Consider the following 21603-nt stretch of genomic DNA (forward strand, 5'->3'; position numbering starts at 1 on the left):
TGTGGATCATGGCGAGGCTATATATATTATTTTCTCAAGTCATTATGGAGGGTCCTATAAAGTTTTTGTAAAAAAAATGTTTGAAACCCAATTCACCAAAAAAATCATGGCTAACACACACAAAAAATTGAGAAAATTGTCTAATTTATGTTGAGTTGCCCCTAAATTCTAAAAAAAATGACATTGATCATGGCGAGGCTACACTTACTGTTTCCCCAGGATTATTAATCCATGATTTATTTATCTTTGGAATACGACTGATCGATTCTATTTAGCCCCGAATTTTGTGGGTCCTTTTGAAACGACCTATTGAACGATACTCATTGCTTCTCTAGGGTTGACATCACTTTTTTGGAGTTTCATGGTCACAAAAAACAAATTGAATTATCTCTGTTTTTCGCGTGTGTCCATGAATTTTTTGGAATACTATTAATTGATTCCGTTTCGCCCTAATTTATGGGTCCATTTGAAATGACCTAGTGAATGACATATATTGTTTCTCTAAGGTCCAAGCCAACATTAATTTGTAGAATTTCAAGGTCATACAATAAAAATTCATGATTATCTCAACTTTTCGCTTGTATTTTGTACTTCTGGTTCAAAACAAGTGTTAATTCCATTGAAATTTGTGGTCTTTATTTCCCCAAAAGAGTTTAAGATTATTCACATTGTTTCTAAAGGGGACATCATAAGTATAATTGTGTTTGGCTAGTCGTATAAGAAAATAATTGTTAACTTAATAGACTAATTAAACTCGACATTTCTAATACCTACATAAGCCGCGCGGAAATCTCTGCATTATTTTAAGTGAGGCTGAATGTGAAATAAGAATACATGGAAGAGCAACTCAAAAAATAGCACAATTCTTGCAGTCGTCATTTACAACACAAATTCTACTAATAAGAAGCAACAACAAATTATCTATATGAGACATAAGCCAAGCCAAGTCACCAAATCTCTAACGCTGTGGCAATGCAGGGGTATATGACATAACCAGGTAGACAGTGCTAAATACGTGCAAATTGCAACGTATAGAGCTGTGTTCCTGAGAACCCTGTTCGTATGAGCTTAAATCTGCACGTGCAATTTCTCCGGTACAATAGGTTCCTGAGACAGTAACCCCAGGGAAGTTCTCCAAGAAAGGTGAGCCGTCTACATTAGGTTCACCAAAAAATAACTTGCCACGACCACAGCAAGCAAACATTATACAGCCGAAAACACACTTCTTATGCATATTTACACCATTGATAGTAGACTGATCATCACCTTCATAGTTAAGAAGTTGCTTCAAATGTCTGAAGTTGTTTGCAATAGAGTTGCAAGAAGCACGTGCAAAATCAGAACTTGCATGGTAAAACCGGAAGGAGTCTCCACTTCGGATACCAATACCATGGACATACAGATACTCCTCATCACCTCTGCAAATTCTTACAATTAGTTACACAAGTGAAGAAGACGACGAAAAGTGTAGAAGACTATCAGCATAGTGGTTTCAACTAAAATTAACATGGCTTTCCACGTTAGCAGAAACAAACTTGGTGAGGACTCCCTATTCTCTCCAAGAACCATGTAAACTTCTTGGACAACAGTCCCTCTACCAGCATGTGCAAATCATCACCTCAGGGCACAAAAAAAATAGTAAAAACAGAGAGCAGAACATCCAAACATCATAAGTGAAGACCAGAAACAGATAATCAAGCGCAATGGTGCATTAATCACCTTAAAACCTCATGGAATTCATGCATACTTATCCAGCTTGGTTTTTCCTGCCCAATAGAGCATTTCCTTCGCTTTGTAACTCCAACATAGAGAGCTGGACAAATGTTATAACCTCCCAGCTGGTAAAATCAAATCATAGAAAAGAAACATCTCAAGTCAGAGAATAATGCGAATTTTGTTTGCGAACAAATGGAACTTTGGCCCAATCTAAGCCCAGAAGCTAGCTCATGGGGTGAGGATTGCCCAAGACAATATAAAAAGACCAATTGCTCAGACCCACACCATTGTGGAGACTCAACACCTCCTCGCATGCCGACAATATAAGATAGGGGCCCAACATCGAGTAAAATTGGGATGATTCTGGCTCTGATACCGTGTAAAGAAATGGAGTTTTGGCTTAACTCCTCAACCCTAAAAGTTAGCTCATTGGGCAAAGATTGCCCAATACCATATATAAAGAAACCAGTTCCCCATTCCCACACTGATGTGGAAACTCGACAATGTTCATGGGTTGACACACACATGATGTAACATGTACACTAGGAGAGCAAAATATCACTTAGACAGCTGCTAAGTTCTAAATAAGCATGGCTAAGTAAAATATAACCTCCAACCCACAAGAAACCTTCACTTTCAGATTAGGCTTTATAGAAGATTAGTAAACCACTATGGAACCCTATTAACAAAAGCAGTTTTGTTGTTCTTGTTTCTTTTTGAGTATTTTTTTTTGAGAAGTTCCATTATTCGTAACTTATTATATACCTTTTGCAATTGTGCATGTGACAATAGATCAAATCATAAACGTACTTCTATAAAGTCTTTCTGAAAAAGGGTAGTAAACATACACTACTGTAAAGTCTTTTATAGACTTGATTTGTAGTGCTCACATTCTTTGAGATTAACCAATGGAATTTGAAAATAAGCAAAGACAGAATGATAGACTCTAATCATCCAAATATCTCCAATCTGCCATAATGCATCTCCGTAAACCCATTGCATGTTCATTCCTGCTAAAGTGAGGCAAGAGTATTCTGCCATTTGATGGATCTCCCTGCAATTCTGAACTTAAAAGGCTTCACTATGGTGGAGGAATCGAAGGAACAGGAAACGAGACTAGTAACACTACATACGTTGTAAGCATTTGATAGTCTCCTTTCTAAACGAACCAGCAGTAAATTACTTCCTTCAGAAACTAGCTAGCTAAAAGTTGGTGCTGAAACATTTAACTCCAATTTAATTCACAAGATGTACTACCTTACCTCATCATAAATCTGATCTAAAATAGTCTGACCATCCAGACTTCCATGAACTGCTTCTCTTTTCGCAGTGAGCCAAGTAGAATAGTCATTGGGTCTCTCCCTAACAGAAACAGCTTTGTATGTAGGCCCAATCGATGAAATGCCAGTGGATAACATTACGTGAAACTGAGTTTCCCCAACACCTGTTTAAAGGGTCCCAGAAAATGATTGCCATGATAAACTCCCTAGGAGTATAATATACTAAATTACCCAAAGTTACGAGAATATCTAGAAGATAAGGAGTCTAATATTTTAAACTATATTTACTGATATACCTGCAAAAGAAGCAGCGGTATAACTTTAACAATACTGAGAATTTTCAAAAAGTACTAAGGATATGCACCTAAAAGATCATGTGCGACTACATTAAAAGAGAAAAAAAAATCATTTGGGAAAGTACATGGGGTAGCACTTACTGAAGTTACTCGGAAAAATACGGGTCAAATGCACTACATGGTGCTCAAGCTATAAAATCTTCAGATACTATCGACCAATTATGTTTGGCCCCAAATTTTTTGGGTGGTCCATTTGAAAAAACCTAATGAATGATACCTATTGTTTCTTAAGGACCGACATCGCTTTTTTTGGAGTTTCAGGTCATGAATCTGAAATTTAGGACTATGTCATTTTTCGTGTGTATTAGATTTTTTCAGAATACGATAGACCGGCTCAATTTGGCCCAAAATTTTGAGGGTCCATTAGAAACAACCTAGTGAACAATACTCATTCATGACGACCTTGTAAATCAGTGTTCTTGTTATTGAATAAACATGATACCGACTTGAAACAGTAAAATTTCAATCAAAAGCAACACATACCAGGAGGTTTGCCTCTATCCCTTGAAAATAAAAGAGCAACAGCAGGTGAACTCAGCCCTTTGTTATTAGAAGGATTAATTGCAGTTTCACCTCGGTATAAAAACTGAGAGCCTCCGTCACCGACAATGACAGTCTCAGAAGAAAAGGCATAATCTACAAACACGAAAGGGGACACTTAAAATATAACTTGCATCTCACAGAATCAAATGAAAAGAAAAATCTGCATCAACTATGTGAACAAATAAAGTTTTTATGAACAATTATGAAAAGCTAACTCACCAAACTTTTCAAGGACAGGTTTGATGTCAGTGTCCTCGTCCTAGAACAACATTCAAAAGGATTTTATTACACTTAATGTAAAAGGAAAGAAGGTTGATCATATATACTATAAAAGCAAAAACTCCAATCCGTCAAAGTTCATTCCAATGTTTTAATCCGACTCACAAAAGTCTAAATTGATTAGCCAGGTACTCATACAGAATCTGAGTTGCATAAGGAATAATTTTATCCCCTTATCCACAATTACGGAATATTAGGCATCATTGGAATAACCTGCTTTGCCACAGGGGGACAAGAAATGACAAAATGATAGGTTTACAAGACTTTGGACTTACAGAAAATAACAAAATCCCGACTGGTGATGCTGATCCAGAACGAGAGGATGAGCGTTCCCTGACACTGAGCACAAGATCATCAATCACGAGTGCTTGATTTCCCTGAAATTTGTTCTCCCCAAGTTAGCATAGCCCATTTTGAATCAAATTAGCACAAATTCTCGAGTAGGAACTTCATAAAATTTGAACTGAAAATCAAGTTAAGAAGTGGAAGTTCAAATTTCTCTAAATAAGGCAGACATTCATATTTTTAAAATATGTAAAGCCTGTACTAGAGCAAAGAATTACCCGAGTTTTTGATAATGGGATTAAATCAATTGCCAATCCTGGCAAGAAACCGACAGTTAGTAAAACACCATGGATCTCATCACCAAGATCGGCATGAGCCTCATCATCATCAAACGTGTCCCACTGAACCTGGAAAAACATAATTCTTCTGCACTTCAATTCTTGTTACAAAGCAGCCAGAATGCAATCCCAAATAGATACTAGTCTATATCTACTAGATTCACCTCTTCAAACTCATTAGTAGTAGCATTTTGCCCAAAAACTCCTTGGGCTATCGAAGTAATTACTGGAATTTGGGAGCTAAATCTACCAGTGATCTGCAGAAATAATTCATATTTTGAGCGGAAATGATGTTATTAAGGTCACTACTGTAACAAAGTACAATATTTCAATTGAAACAACAAAAAAACTATAACTATGCTAAAATTTAGGTAAAATGTTTGTATGCTATTATACCCTAACACAAACTACTACATAACCAATTGATCTCTCCTTTCTTTCTGATTAAGAACTAGTAGATCTCTCCTAAAAGTCTTGAACCAAAAAACGTTCCCAACAATCCTACAACTGACTACAACAATTATAGAGTTTAACAGGTCTGCTACTAAAATTTTCATCAACGTCTTTTACTATGCTTCACTCTCCTATCTTTTGCACATTATCTCATCCTTCTCAGTTCTTACATTTCATTCTAAACCTCTTCAAAAATATGAAATATTTTTTTGAAAAATGGTAAGTGCATTATAAATGTAGTACCAGAAGTGCTGTCAAACTATGTTGCTCTGACTCTTCAAAATGCCTTTGGGCGGATTCTAGATGCTCCAAAAAATGTGAACCGACAGGTGCAGAAACATTTTGGAGAGTCAAAGCAAACATAGCTGTCAAAAGTATTTACAAAGCGCCAGAAGAATACCCCTTCTATCTTAACAGGATTCTATGAGATCTATCACTGCTTCAGCATCATTTACATAACTCTGTTTACACCAAAAATAAAACAAAAGCAAACAATTCATTTTAGTCATCTGGAATTCCCTCCTTTGATTCCAGCAATCCAAAAGCTTAGTTATGTGTCCTGACACGCTCCGTTTATACTAAATTGAAAGTAAATCCAAGTTGATTCTCTTGAAGAATTCAATTATTGCTTAGAAAAAAACTAGGGTCATAAATTATTATGTTTATAAAATAGAACAAAACTCTTTAGTCCAATTTGTAAGACACTTTTACCTTGGTGATGTACCAAAATGTGTGCGGGCATTCTATTTAGGGAAAGAGGTTGTATTTTCCCTCTATAATTGAATGCTTAATATTGTCCTCCGTTATATTATTGGTCCATATATGTCCTTACAGTTATAAAAGTGGCTCAAATTTCCCCTTACTCTGTTAACCCCATCCATTTGCATTCGGCCTACGGTTAGTTTTTACGGGCAGTTGATTAACAACTATAATTATTCGATCTACAAAAATGATGATGGAACATCTGATGTAACATATTAGCTTGATCGTCATCAAGCCCATAAATACAATTTTGACATCATCTTTACATGCCTTTATCTGCAAAAACTCCTTCAGAAAATCCTCAAATAAGAAGGCAGACCAAACGGAAACCTTTTTTCTGTTCAAAAAACTCAAACCAACATATATCAAAGCAACTTCCTCAGAATAAATCACACCCAACCAAACCCAATATCCAGTTCTTGATTATCAGACTGAGTACAATTCAAAAGGATCTGAAAAATAGTTTGTTGGCGTTAAAACGGAAAGGACGTGCCATTAAGAGATCAAAACACCTAACAAATGCAATACTAAGTAGAATCATTATGTTGTGGTGATGGTTTGTGAAGGTGTTGGTGACTTTGGGTTGTGGTGGGAGAAGAAGGATTGGAGTGGTGAGTTGGCATGCCATTTTTGGCTAATGGATGGGGTTATCAGAGGAAGGGCAAATTTGAGCCACTTTTATAAATTTAAGGGCATATATGGACTGATAGTATAACAGTAAGGGCATATATGGACCAATAGTATAACATTAAGGGCATATATGGATCGATTATATTAAGAAGGGCAATATTAAACTTTTTTCAATAGCAAAGAGGCAAATATGACCCTTTTCCCTTATATTAATGGCATTATTCTATACAATTTTCATAACTTCTAAGAGTTTTTCCGATAGGTATTTTTTCATAAGAAACCTTTTTCTTATAAGTAGGTTTTATAAATATATCACCAGCAACAAGAGTGTGCTGGTGCAGTGAACCAGTTACAATGTTCTGTTTGTTATAACAGACTATATAAAGAGTTTTAAAAAGTCAGACATGGCCTCTACATCCTGAATGACATCTACCTCAGCCATGTTGTCAAAAAAAAGAAAGCAGAAGCATACAATTGAACTCGGGACTAGGATATTCTCCTTTTTGTCATAAAAATTTTTAGAATTCCTCTTTTTCCAAGTGGTCCACCAAAAAGCAAAAGGGATGGTATTCTCGAGTTTGGATAGCCACACAAATATTATGCCATGTTTAAGACCACAAATTTCAAAAATTCTATAGCCACACAAATGTTATGTCATATTTAAGGCACAAGTTCCAAAAGTCTCTCCATCTTTCATAAACTCCATGCCTAGTCAAACTAAGGCCTAAAACATATAAATTGAAACAGAGATAGTACGACAGCCAAATTAATAACTTAATCTACGAGGCAAAAAGTATTCAGACTCATAAGAAAATGTTTCTTTTTCGACTTAGACAATTTAGCAAACAGATTCATCGACCGATCACAATATATAGTGCATATAAATGCCAAATTCAGAGAGAAGAGTGCATACCAGCCGGTGAGCTTCATCCAAGTCAAAAGCAGGACCAATGGAAGCAATGACAAACTGTGGCCGAATAGGACTAGCTAAAACTTTGTCAACAACATCATTCACAGCAACCTTCACCAAAAATCGAATTCAAACTCATAAACTCAAGTAATAAACTAAACAAGATACTGCCTTTGCTCCAAAATAGTTCTCCCATTTGGTTCTCTGAAGTCCAACAAACTGATTTTGTTATCAAATTTTAACTATTTTCTTTTGTCACTTCTCTTTTTTTATAAACGTGGTGTCTGAGTCAACTTGTCCACATCTCAACTAATTACACAAAGTACTTTCCACTTCGCAACAGCACACGTACCGGATAACCTTGTCCACCAACGCTGACTTGGACAGAAGGAGAAAAACACCTAGTGTTGTTGCCTCCTCTGCGATTTATAAAAAAAATCAAATTCTTAAACATAATTACTCCCTCTGTCCCAGAAAAAAGGGCGGGTTTTGGAGTCCAAGGGTCAATTCCTATAACTTATTATGTGTCTTTGGACACCCATTTCTTCACTTTTCTAATTTAGTAATACTTACATATTCATAAATTCTGTAAGAAGTAATCCAAATCATAATTCTTATAGTTAAAAATAGTTGAAAAGACATAACCGAAAATAAATTGACTCTTCAATTAGTATTCAGAGTTTCAGACACCTATTTCTTCACTTACCCGATATAAGTAATACTTACATATTCAAAAATTCTGTAAGAAGTACTCCAAATCATAATTCTTATAGTTAAAATAGTAGAAAAAAACATAATCCAAATCAAATTGACTCTTCAAATAGTAATAGTACCATTTTCCAGACTTAACGAGAGTGACATTTTTTCGCACCCAAGGGTGTGGCTTACACTTTGTTTGGATGGTTGTTACGAATTGTTTCATAATGTATCGTATTGTATTCTGTTGTATTATATCGTATCGCATCGTACTGTATTGTTTTAATAAATATACAACATTTGGATACATTGTATAGTTCTTTGTCATTACATAATGTGACATATCCATAATTAAGCATACAAGAAATTGTAGTGTACGAGGTAGAACTATTATGAAAAGGCATGTAAAATGATGATTTTGGGAAAATTGTGAAATTATTTACCCAGATTGGGCCAAACCCAAACTATTTACCCTTAATAGACTCATGACCCAAAATATTTACCTTCTTACCCCACTTTTTTCCTTTTACTTTCGCGCATGACGTCATGTTGATGTCATGTTGACGTCAGCATCACTGTTCCTCTTTGATACCATCAGAGTATAATATACTCTGATGGTATCAAGTAGTTTCGCTGAAGCACTGTCTCTTCCTTCTTGATACCATCAGAGTATATATATACTCTGATGGTATCAAACGTATATTTATGTCCGTGCCCCTTCCCTTGTTCCTCTTTGATACCATCAGAGTATAATATACTCTGATGGTATCAAGCAATTTATCAAACAGTTTCTTCTTGATACCATCGAAGTATATTATATACTCTCATGATATCAAATGTGCGAAATAGTTAAAAATAAGGGGTATGAAAATAATGGAGTATCTAATGGTAAATAATTTCTTTTTTGGGTATAACAATAATTATCCCTAAAATAAAATTATTAAATAATAAGTAAACATAAAATAAGAAGAAAGTATTAAGGTAACAACACAATCACACTAAATCGGTCGTTACACAAAATGGGTCTTTTTATCGTTACCTAACGATGTATTTAACCAATACGATACAATAGAATTTAAATAATAATCAAAACAAACACTATTTAAACTAACAATATAATACAATACAATGGGTAACAACCATCCAAACAAGGGGTTAGTGCACCATGAGATCCCAGGTATAAATCCCAAAAGCAAAAGCACTAAGGGGTATTTGGCCATCAATCTTTTTACCTTTTTCGGAAGTTGTAGTTGAATTCCAAAATTTGAAAAACAACAAAAATTTATTTTCACTTTTTTCACTCCAATTTGTATCATGAATGAACACAACTTAAATTTTCAGATATCATTTTTCACTTTAAAAACAAAAACTACCTTTTCAAATACTCACAATTTTCATGGCCAAATGCCCATGTAGGCTTGAGGGTTCATCTGAAGGATAATTACACTTTATACACAGTTAAATTATTTTTTATGTATATTTAGTATCCTTCAACTTTTTTGGTGTATTTACTTATTCATATTTTGAAACCCCTTTTAGTAAAAGTTAGGGCTCTGCCACTGAAAAATCCTCTAGGTGATTTCTTCCTATCTATTCTAGCCGCTAGACAGAATTACTTAAAAACTGCACGTGCTAGGTGATAAATATCCCGTGGAATTAGTCGAAAAGAGAGTGACATTTTTTTCGAACTAGGTCGACGAAACGGTTAGCTTAGGGAAACATAAATTACGACAAATAGATTATATGCTTAAATTTTGAGATACACATATGGGAAAATAGAAGAAACCTGAAGAGAAGGATGGAGTGAAACAGCAGAAGAGAGCTTTGGAAGAGAAAGGAGGCGAGTGATGGTAACGTTCCACGAACGGCTCACACAAGCAGCTGCTGCACATTCTACTGCTGGTAGTTTTGAGAAGATATTGTATAGAAGGTCTTCTCCAATCATATCAATCGTCGCCGCCGGTAACGCCGTCGCCGTCGCCGGTGATTTCTGCCTTGGTTTATCCATTTTCTGAACTGAAAGCACCCCAACGTACTAGTTTTGCGTGTTTTCAGTGTTTGGCTTTTTGCATTTTTGGTTCTTTAATTTTTGGTAAATCTAATTCTAGTCTATATAAATTGTGAGTATGTTTTTATGGTCCTCTAAGTATGCATATGTTCATACTATTGAGCATATATAGAGCCCGTTTGGATTGGCTTTAAGTTGGTTTGACCAACTTAAAGCCCCTTTTTAGCTTTTGGACATGTTTGCCTAATGCTGACTTTAAGCCATAAAGTTCTTAAAGTCAGTCAAAAATGAAAAGTTAGAATTCCTAACTTTTTTTTCCAAAGTGCTTAAAGTCATTTTCTTTGACCATGGAAATTACTTTTATATCCTTTATATTTTAACTAAATTTCCAAACTACCTTTTTTTATTCTTTTAACCCTAAAATTCACATCATAAGCACTTTTATCCAAACACTCAACTGCTTATTAATAAAAATAACTTTCAGCACTTCAAGCTTCTAAAAGCACTTTATACATAAAAATTACTTTTTTTAAGCCCATCCAAACGGGCTCATAATATTTTTTTTGTTCTCGTTCAGTGTTTGGTACTTGCCTTTAACATGTTGTTGACTGAATTTGAATTTTGCATGCCCCCGTTGAAAAGAAAGTGTTTATTCTCTCAAAATAATATCTACGGGTTATCAAATAGACAGGGTTCTCCATTGCGTGGATCGAATTCAACTAATGATTGGTAGGCTTTGTTCTTTCTAAAGTTGTTGAGTTTGGAGTCTTCTTTCACAAAATTGAGAAGAAAATCTCATGCAATGCACTAATTATCAACCTTATCACAATGTAGTAAGCAATGTAAATCCAAAATATAAATAATTAGTGATTCACACGTTGAATTTTAAACAATTCGATTATGATATACAAATGCATTTTTTATCGAACAAAGGAATTGTGATAATCAAGATAGAATCATCTGATAAACATCCGAATGAGGGTGTTGCTTTTTTCCTAGGTGAAAACAATTTGATGAGATTCAAAGACGAGTTTATTTACGATCAACAGCATACTCAATATAATCTTACAAATATAGTCTGAAAAGGACAGGATGTACATAGACCTTAGTTCTATCTTTATGTTGTAGAGAAGTTGTTCTCAAAGAGGAGAGAGGTATTCATTTAAATAACTAAATTTATAGCACAACAATGCTATTATTGAAAAACAACAAGAAGACAGTAGTAAAATAGTGCAAAATGGCTATCTACATGAGACATTGGCCCTCTACCACCAAATTCCAACACCAAAACGTGCGGAGCAATATCCTATTCAAACCACCAAAAATCTGTTGCCATTACCCACAAGGCCACCCGATTGTCAAAGGCAATACTAGTAAGACTTGTAATGTTGTGGCAATGCAGGAGGAGTGTATGACATAACCAGGTAGACGGTGCTAAATTCGTGCAAACTGCAGCGTATACAGCTGTGTTCTTTAGACTCCTTTTCGTATGAGCTAAAATCTCCACATGCTATTTCTCCGTTACAATAGGTTCCTGAGAAGGTAACACCAGGGAAGTTCTCCAAGAAAGGTGAGGCATCTACATTAGGTTCACCGAAAAATAACTTGCCACGACCATAGCAAGCGAACATCATACCACCAAAAACAGACTTCTTATGCATATCTATGCTACCATTGCTATTAGAATGATCATCAGTTGGGTAATTTAGATCCTGCTTCAGAAGTTTCATGTTGTTCGAAACATTGTTGCAAGAAGCACGTGCCAAATCAGGATTTGCATGGTAAAACTTGAAGGAGTCGAAATCTCTGATACCATCACCATGGACATAGAGATACTCGTGATTATCACCTCTGCAAATTCGTATAATTAGTTACAGAAGTAAAGAGAGAGAGGAAGAGGAAAGGCATAAATGGGTGTAAAGATGGCAGTTTCAACTACGACAACAGTATGCCTAGTGTGATCCCACAAGTGGGGTCTGGTAAAGCATATTCAAAAAACAGATTCGACAAATACAAGTAGAAAAGAAAAGTACCGACAGTAAAAATAATAAAGATAGCTCAAGTTAAAGAAACAACAGTAGTAAAACAATTGAAAATGTTTTTCCAAGTTTGCAGAAACAAACTCAGTTGAGGACTCCCTATTCTCTCCATGAACCATGGAACTTCCTAGAGAATAATCCTTTTATTCTGCATGCTTTCACACCTCAAACACCTCGGGACAAAAAATGTAATAAACTGGAGAGCAGAAGCGACATCGTAGAACATTCAAACATCATAAGTGAAAGCCATAAGGATAATCAAGATCGATAGTGCAGTAATCACCTTAAAACCAAATGGAATTCGTGCATACATATACATCTTGTGTATTCATACGGAAAATTGCATCTCCTCATCTTTGAAAATCCAACATAGAGAGTTTGAGAATGGGTATGATCTCCCAGCTGTTGAAATCAAATCATAGAAAAGAAACATGAAGTCAAAGAGGAGTGAATTGTGTTCATGTGTTTCAAACACACACATGAAAGAAGATGTATACTAGGAGAGAAATTTCATCAATTAGACAGCTTCTAAGTTCTAAATAAGTATGATTAACTTTCAGATTACGCTTTATAGCAGATTATTAAACCATAAAGAATTTTAAAAAATAACATAATTTAATAAAAGTGATTTCATTACTGTATCTTATTATGCTATACCTTGTATAAATGTGCATGCGACAGAAGATCAATCATGATCATTCTTCTGTAAAGTCTTTTATAACCTTAATTTGCAATGGTCAATTTTTTTTCTGAGTTATCAATAGAATTTGAAAATCTGTCCGACAGGATGATCAACTCTAAGTCTCTAATCATCCAAATATGTCCAATCTGCTCTAATGCATCTCGTTAAACCCATTGTATGTTCTTCCCTGCTAAGTGAGGCAAGAGCAACAGACTTCTCACATTTGATGAATACATGCATTACTGAACTTATAACGCTTCATTATGATGGAAGGAATCAAAGGAAAAAGACAACGAGACTAGTTACACCACAAAATCTTGCAAGTATTTTGGTAGTTGCCTTTCTAAACATACCAGCTGTAAATTACTTCCTTCAGAAATTAGCTACTTAAACTTTGGTGCTAAAACATTAAAACCAATTTACTTCAGAAGATGTACCGTCTTACCTCATCATAAATCGGATCTAAAATAGTCTCACCATCCAGATTAAAGTCAATTTCTTTTGTTGTCGCCATGAGCCGAGTAGAATTGTCATGAGATTTCGCCTTAACATAAACAGCTCTGTATTTAGGCCCAATCGGTGAAACACCAGTGGATAACATTACATGAAACTGAGTTTCCCCAACACCTGTTTACAGGGTCCCAGAAAATGATTTTTTCATTAAATTCCCTGAAAATAGAATATGCTAAATTACCTACATATACAAAATCTAATCATCAATATATTTACAGATATAACTGCAAAAGAAGCACGACATAACTTTAACAATACTGACAATTTTCAAAAATATTAAGGATACGCACCTAAAAGATCAAGCATAACTACAAAGTTCATAGAGAATGAAATTTCATTTAAGAAACCACATCAGATAGCACCTACTGAAGTTATTCAGGCAAATACAGGTCAAATGCACTACACAACGCTCAAGCTATATATTTAGTGGTTTACGCTGGCAATTGACGAGATCGGCGGTGTTTTATCGACATTTGGCTCCAAATATATGTATTTATTTAGTCGTTTATGATCGTGATATCGTTATTACCAGCAATGATCAAGATTTTGTTAAGGGTGTTGATTCAAAGTTAGACATCATAGAATTCTTATAGTAGGCACAGAAAGCTATGACTGGTGGGTTTTTTGTAATCTGTAAAAATGGCCTAGCAAAGCCTTTGTGCTACACATATATAATATTGTTACCTTTCTCAAAAAAAAAAAACAAGAAGAGGATCAATTGATTATGCTTTCTTCCTTCCTATCTCTCTTTCTAAATTATAATTAAGTTGAGGAATAGAACTAGCTAATGATTGAGTGGTGCTTGAATTGGTAATTTCATATTCTTCCACAAAGAAGTCAACAGACTTTGGATTTTCATAGATGTTAGAACCAAGATGATCAAAAGTTGAGTCCGTGACATTTTTCATGAGCCAAAATTGGGGGAGTTTAGACAATTTCACAACTTAATTGATATTGAAGATGTGCACCACATATTGTGGAATCACACCCCACTATATCAGACTAGCATTGGTTGCAAGGTTCTCTCCGACCCAAATGCCTTATAGACCAGTGCTCTTGTTATTGAACAAACAGAATCACAATTTGAAACTGCAAAGTTCCAGTCAAGAAGCAATTCATACCAGGTTGCTTGCCTGTATCCCTTGAAAACAAAAGAGCTACAGCAGCTGAACTATTAAAACGGTTAATTGTTGTTCCACCTTGGTATAAAAACCGAGAACCCGCATCACCCACAATGGCAGTCTCACTGGGAAAAGCATAATCTACAAACACAAAATGGGGCACTGAAAATATAAGTTTTTTCTCATAGAATTAAGAAGAGAAATCTTCATCCATAAAAATGTATGGGAACAAATAAAATTTTGCATAAATGAGAACTATGAAGCTCACTCACCCAACTTTGCAAGGACCGGTTTGATGTCAATGTCCTTGTCCTAGAAACACATTCAAATGATTTTGATTACATTCTAAGTAAGAGAAAATTAAGTGTCCCTCAAAGTTCATTTAGCTTTTCAAAGACAAACTAAATAAACAAAAGCATGTTCTCTCTAACAGCTTAAACTTTTAGATGAATCGGTCACACACTTCAATATGGTATTAAAGTAGGCATAGGTCCTAGGTTTGAGTCTCACCGCCACTCATTATCAAAACAAAAGTCCGCGTGCTTGGCCAATCAAAAGAATCTGGCATGCACGTGAAGGGCTGTGTTGAAGACAAAATTAAATAAATAAAAGATATTTTCTCTTGGATGAGTTGGTCACACACTTTAATACAACTTCTTAATCCAGACCACTCTAAAATCTAAATTGGTTAGTCCAGACACTCACACAGAATCTGAATTGCATGAGGTTTAACTATATCACCTTCAGTGACGGAGCCAGGATTTTTATTAAGGAGTGTCAAAATATAAAGTAAAAAAATATATATTCTTATCAAGGATAGAACACACAACCTCAAACAATTTTTGCAACCCCTTAACCACTACACTAAAGTTTCAACTTGTATCAAGAGGTGTCAACACTTGTATATATATTCATTAAACTAAATTTTGACCTATATATACAATATAATTTTCCGACGAAGGGTGTCGCTTGACACCCCTTTGCCCAAGGGTGGCTCCGCCCTTGATCCCCTTCATCCACAATTTAAGGAAATAAAGTGTGACCACTTTGACAAGTAGGGAATAAACTGTTTTGCCACAGGGGGGCGAGAAATAACAAAATGAAAGGTCTTAATTGACTTAAGACTTACAGAAAATAACAAAATTCCCATTGGTGATGATCCAGAACGAGAAAACGAGCGGTCACTGATACTGCACATGAAATCCTCAGCCATGAGTCCCTGAAATTTGTCCTCCCCAAGTTAGTGTAGCCCATTTTAAATCAAGTTAGCACAAATTTTCAACTAGATATAAACTATTCATATCCTTTAAAACTCCAAGTAGGAACTTCATAAAATCAAAATGAAAATCAAGTTAAAAAGAGGAATAGATTTCTCCAAATAAGGCAGACATTTTTGTAAAAATGCTAGGGTTGTATTGGAGTACAGGATTACCCGAGTTTTTTTTAATGGGATTAAATCAACTGTTAATCCTGGCAAGAAACCAACAGTCACTAAAACACCGTGGTCCTCATTACGAAGATCCTCATAAGCCTTGTTATCTTTCATGGTGTTCCACTGAACCTGGAAAAACATCATTTTTCCCACATCAATTCTTGTAAAGAAGAAGTCAGAATGCAATCCCAAGCAGATTCTAGCCTATAACCACTAGATTTACCTCTTCAAACTCATTAGTGTTAGCATCTTGCCCAAAAATTCCATAGGATATCGAAGTGATTACTGGAATATGGCAACCAAATCTACCACTAATCTGCAGAACAATATATCCACCATAAGCAGCACATATAGCTTATTCCAATGTGTGACAATTCATACTTTGAATGGATGGTTTTATTAATATCTCTAGTTTAACAAAGTATAACACTTAAATTGAAAAAAACAAAAAAAGGACACTTTTCATTCTGATTGTTTCGCGTATTTTAACTTTCTAATCTTCATACTAATGGCCTCAATATATTAAGTAGTTCACATAGATCGGTCATAGGCTTGCTTGTGCCTAAAAAGAACTCGATAACTATGCTAAAAAAGCTAGGTAGAATGTTCATTAGATTATTCACTATAGATACAATACTCTAACAAACTTAAATAACGATGTCACTCACTATGTAACTACTTGATCTCTCCTAAAGGTCTTAAGTCAAAAGCATTACCAACAATTCTACAATTAACATAATTATAAGGCTAAACAGATCTTTAACTACACTTCACTTTCCGAATCTTTTGCACGTCAGCTCATACCCAACCTGTTAGGTATCTAATTTGGTTCAGAAGAGCTATTAAGATAAGATTTCATGTAATTATCCTAAATTAAAAGTATATTTGAACAATTTATATATTGTTTAGAACAAAACTGAGGTCCTAAATTATTCTTTTATACAATAGGATAATACACTCTCGATCTCAATTTATATGACACTCCTTTTAATTTGCTACAACAATTACGCCTCAATCTCAAACAAGTTGATGTTAGCTATATGAATCCCCATTGACAACGTTACTCCATTTATATTCATCTTATGCTAATAGTGTGCAAACTCTTTTCAACTTGGTGACATTCCCAAATGTGTGCCACCATTCTATAATATCATCATATACAACTTTCACAACTTCTAAGAGTTCAATTTTATTTAACTATTCAAATTTAGACTTCATCGTGAAATTTTTCTATCAAACAAACATTTCAGCCATTACTTTGTAATAATTTCTCTTAGTAAAACAGTTAATTCAATTTCATTTTGAATATATATATATATATATATATATAGAGAGAGAGAGAGAGAAGAGATCACATACGAGATAGTGAGCTTCCTCCAAGTCAAAAGAAAAACCAATGGAAGCAATTACAAACTGGGGCCGAATTGGCTTAGCTAAAACCTTGTCAACAACCTCATCCACAGCATCCTGCACCAAAAACTCAATTTCAACCGAATGAACTCTTGTAATGAACTAAACAAGATACTCCCATTGTCCCAACATAGTTCTTGCATGAAGTTCTCAACAAGCTTCAGTAACTTTTTGTCAAATTTTGTATTTTTTTCATCACTTCTCATCTTGTGTTTAATATTTAAATTCAAATTGTTAAACATAAACATCTGTTCCAGTCCCAAAAAGAATGGCAAGGTTTGGCGTAAAAAGGTCAATTCATCTTACTTTTGGTGTGTATTTAGGCACCCATTTCTTTTTTTCATAAACTCCGTGTCCAGTCAAACATGCCACATAAATTAAGATTGAGGGGGTAATTTTTATAGTTAATGCTCCCTCCGTCTCAATTTTATGTGGCATACTTTCCTTTTTAGTTTGTCTAGAAAAGAATGTTATACTTATCTTTTGATCATATTTTTTCAAACAATTGGACCACAGGTCTGCCCCTCTAGCCTTCTCCACTTAAATAGCATAATAGCATACTTTTTGTTAGGAGCAGAGTTTGAATTCATGTCGTGTGCCTAACCCACACAACACGCAAGGCGCTCTTACCGCTAGATCAAAGTTCTAGAGCTATCATACTTTCTTATTTAGAAAAGAATGCTATACTCATCTTTTGATCGTATTTTTTCAAGCAATTTGACCACGGGTCTGCCCCTCTAGCCTTCTCCACTTACATAGCAGACTTTTTGTTAGGAGCAGAGTTTGAGCTCGTGATGTATGCCTAACCTACACAACACGCAAGGCGCTATTACCGCTAGATCAAAACCCGGGAGCTAGCATACTTTCTTATTTAGAAACATTTTAACATTAATTTTTTTATTTTTCCATTAATGAAATGATTTAGGGATAAGGCACAAGTCCCCCCACCCCCTCTAGATTATACCAAAATTCCAACGACACACCTAAACTTAACTAGGATCCTATTAGTCCGTCTAAACTATTTTTAAAGAATAAATATACCCTAAATGCTACGATGGCATAGATAACCAAATGAGTATCCATTGCATGTATTACACACGCTTCACATTATTTTTAAACATTAAATCTTTTTTTTCATTAAAATTTATTTTTCTCTTTCTGAATTCTTTTCTCTTTATTGATTTTTCAATATTTTTCCTTTCAATGGCAACTAATATTGGGTTGTTCGTATCCAGACATTGGCTCAACCTCCGAGGTCTTCTCCCACAGTCCATTAAGCTTCTTGATTGGGATTTCCTTGTTTCAAGTTGGTTGTTCAATTTTCGAATCTTATCCATGTTGATTTGGTGAATATGCCTCTCATTGGTTCGGTTCTCGCGTGGATTGTAATGCTGACGCTAAAGATTGGTTTCATAAGGAAAGATTTGTCTTGCCTTCCGATGAGATTGATCATGGATTGAGAATTCTAGCAAGTGGGTGTTTTAATTTGTGTGGATTGTTTGTGGTAAATGCTAGTGAATTAGAGTTGTTTGGTGTAGCTGAGGAATGTCGAACTTTGCAAGTGATGGAGTTGCACAGATGCAATAATGACCGGAGAAGACGCTGGAGAAGACGACCGGGGAAGACGCTGGAGAGAGATTTGAAAGATGAAGATGATTACGTAATGTCCTATTAAAAATGAAAAATGTACATGTTAATAACTTTTAAAATTATTTTTTTAACCTTCAATTGCCTTCAGGAGAGTTCAACTGACTTCAAGAGAGTGTGCACTTTCTATGCCATATCAGCATTTATGGTGTATTTATTCCATTTTAAAATAGTTTTAGTGAGGTAATAGGACTTGAGTTAACTGAAATTTTTGTCATAAGTTTGGGCCAATTATGTCTTATCCCAAATAATTTATATCCACACAAATCTATATAATTGTTTTAGACCACCAATTTCAAAAGTTTTCCTTCTTTTCTTCTTAAGCTCTGTCATTTTCCTTGTTAGTCTGTCTTAAGAATATATTTCTATGCTTAGAAACTAGTTAACTTTTAAACTTCTCATTTTGTTCTTAATAAAATAAAATATCTATATATTGTTGTCTTCCTTTCTTGTGCTTCCTATTAAACATAGAAACTCATAGCATCTACCCTTCGAATGCACATTAGATAAATCGGATCATGTGCAATAGTTCGCAAATCACAGAAGAGAGGCAAACCCCACTACGCAAGCCGATGTGACGAGCTTAACTGAGAATGCATTGAAAGAGGAATTGATCTCTGGCCTCCTTATAGGATACTATAAGTGACTATATATCATCTTGTTAAAGGTACAATAGAAAGTTTCAAGCTAAATTATTTTAAATTATAGAGGCCATTTGGATTGGCTTATAGCTGTTTATAAGCTGTTTTCAGATTTTTTTAGTGTTTAGTTGGTCAACTTAAAGTCATTTTGTTCTTAAAATAAGTCTTAATAAATAGTTGGGTTTATTTGAATGACTTATTTTAAACAGTTTATAAGTATGAGTCCACGAAAAAAAAGTTGGCGTGCACCTATTTTTTTTAACTTATAACTCATCTTCAACTTATAAGATGCTTAAAAATAAGTCAATCCAATCAGGCTAATAGTAGAAAAGTATCATTCTTTTCGAGATAAACTAAAAGGGAAAACGTATCAAGTAAATTAGGGCTTTTAACAAGTTAAGCTAAAGGAAACAAAAAACTTAGTATGAAGCTTATACCTGAAGACAAGGATTGCAGGAAAGAGCAGAAGAAAGGTTTGGAAGAGTGAGAAGACGATTGATGATGAGATTCCAACAACGGTTCACACATGCTGCTGATGCACATGATACTGCTGGTAACCGAGAGAGAATGTTGTGAAGAAGGTCATCTCCGATTAAATCAATCGTCGTCCTCTCCGCTGCCGCCGTCGCCGCCGCCGTCGATTTCTGCCTTTGTTTGGCCGCCATTTTTTAAAACTGAAAAAGACCCACACTGTGTATTTGCTTCTTTTTATTTTTAAACGTGAGAGAGTCAAAAATATCTCTTAAACTTGCATTTAAATAGTTACAAGGTAGTTTAGTTGAAAATAAATTATTTTGGGATAAATTATTCTATCATATATATAAAATAACTTATTCAATTCTACCCTCTATTATACGATTAGGCTATTCATGGCTCTACCATCTGTAAATTTGTCACTCGTACCCTTACTTGGATAAAAAATCTTAAATCAGTCCAAATTAAATTGAATTTCATAAAAATGATCCATCTCAAATTGAAACTCATGCCCGACCCTTTATTTATCTAGAAAGACACATAATCGAAGAAGCTTAGTTAAATTTGGTACCTTAACAGCGTTTAGAAGAGATTCGGCGGGCAAAAAAGAGCTCAAATGTCCATCAACGTAGACTAGATCTTTTGGAAGTTCTAAAGTGACATTAAAGTCCTTTGGAAGTTCTTTTGGAAATGGATATGGGAAATGGGTTAAGATAGATAGAAGATCGGGCATGGTTTCAATTCGAAATGGGTCATTTTAAAGAAATTCAGGTTAATTTGAGCTGATTTGGGGGTTTTCGTACAAGTAGAGGTACAGGTGAAAAGTTTGCAAACTGCAGGGATATGAAGAGTCGCATAGTATAACTGAGACTAAATAAAATTACTAAACGAAAGCTGAGAGGTATTTTTGACTCTTCTCCTTTTTTAAATTGAGATTACTAGAGATGCCTTAAACTTCACACTATTTATCTTATACACTATTAGTCGAATTTCTCTGTAACGACTTGTTTGAATATTTTTAACTTTATATAAATACAACTTTTGTATTCGTGGGACACATTCCTACCTAGTTCAGTAAAAAATGGAATGTCAAATCGACAAATCGTGTCATATTTAATGGACTATGTAAAATCATATTGTGTAATATTAATGTTATACATCCATGGATATATTGAATGGGTTTTGTTAGGGATAAGGTTATGGCTTTGTGTGTTTCAGTGTATGGCTTTTTGCATTTTTGGCCCTTTAACTATTGGTAAATCTAATTTTAGTCTATATAAATTAAGTATGTTTTATTGGTCCTCTTGAAATGCAATATTTTTATAAATTCATGATATTGAACATATATAGTATTTTTTTTTATCCTCGTTCAGTGTTCGATACTTGCC

At 34.7% G+C, this 21603-nt stretch overlaps 2 protein-coding genes across 2 annotated transcripts; both read right to left on the reverse strand.

Annotated features, from left to right (window-relative positions):
* Positions 1 to 837: 837 nt before the first annotated feature.
* LOC129870311 (F-box/LRR-repeat protein At5g63520-like) lies at positions 838 to 10352 on the reverse strand. Its single transcript, XM_055945045.1, has 10 exons — positions 10035 to 10352; positions 7556 to 7663; positions 4962 to 5054; positions 4738 to 4866; positions 4450 to 4551; positions 4115 to 4154; positions 3836 to 3988; positions 2979 to 3160; positions 1720 to 1838; positions 838 to 1418 (listed from the first exon to the last, which is right to left on the reverse strand). The coding sequence occupies exons 1-10, from the start codon at positions 10254 to 10256 to the stop codon at positions 959 to 961; spliced, it is 1608 nt and encodes a 535-aa protein (XP_055801020.1). The 5' UTR covers positions 10257 to 10352; the 3' UTR covers positions 838 to 958.
* A 924-nt stretch (positions 10353 to 11276) lies between these two features.
* LOC129871223 (F-box/LRR-repeat protein At5g63520-like) lies at positions 11277 to 20479 on the reverse strand. Its single transcript, XM_055946114.1, has 10 exons — positions 20179 to 20479; positions 17403 to 17510; positions 16267 to 16359; positions 16044 to 16172; positions 15741 to 15830; positions 14884 to 14923; positions 14612 to 14752; positions 13423 to 13604; positions 12579 to 12697; positions 11277 to 12107 (listed from the first exon to the last, which is right to left on the reverse strand). Exons 1-10 carry the CDS (start codon positions 20404 to 20406, stop codon positions 11627 to 11629), a joined length of 1611 nt encoding a protein of 536 aa, XP_055802089.1. The 5' UTR covers positions 20407 to 20479; the 3' UTR covers positions 11277 to 11626.
* Between the last annotated feature and the right edge of the window lie 1124 nt (positions 20480 to 21603).

The sequence above is a fragment of the Solanum dulcamara genome, chromosome 10 (genome assembly GCF_947179165.1).
Source record: "Solanum dulcamara chromosome 10, daSolDulc1.2, whole genome shotgun sequence".
Classification (NCBI taxonomy): Eukaryota; Viridiplantae; Streptophyta; class Magnoliopsida; order Solanales; family Solanaceae; genus Solanum; species Solanum dulcamara.

Bases quoted from the DNA above. Each gene is read 5' to 3' on its own strand.
- LOC129870311 (XM_055945045.1), bottom strand. From the start codon at position 10,256: ATGGATAAACCAAGGCAGAAATCACCGGCGACGGCGACGGCGTTACCG. The intron at 5,055-7,555 runs GTATGCACTCTT...TTATTTCTGCAG, and splicing joins TGGATGAAGCTCACCGGCTG to ATCACTGGTAGATTTAGCTC. The intron at 1,419-1,719 runs GTGATTAATGCA...AAGAATTTGCAG, and splicing joins GAATTCCATGAGGTTTTAAG to AGGTGATGAGGAGTATCTGT.
- LOC129871223 (XM_055946114.1), bottom strand. From the start codon at position 20,406: ATGGCGGCCAAACAAAGGCAGAAATCGACGGCGGCGGCGACGGCGGCA. The intron at 17,511-20,178 runs GTATAAGCTTCA...TTTTTGGTGCAG, and splicing joins CCTGCAATCCTTGTCTTCAG to GATGCTGTGGATGAGGTTGT. The intron at 12,108-12,578 runs GTGATTACTGCA...ACGAATTTGCAG, and splicing joins GAATTCCATTTGGTTTTAAG to AGGTGATAATCACGAGTATC.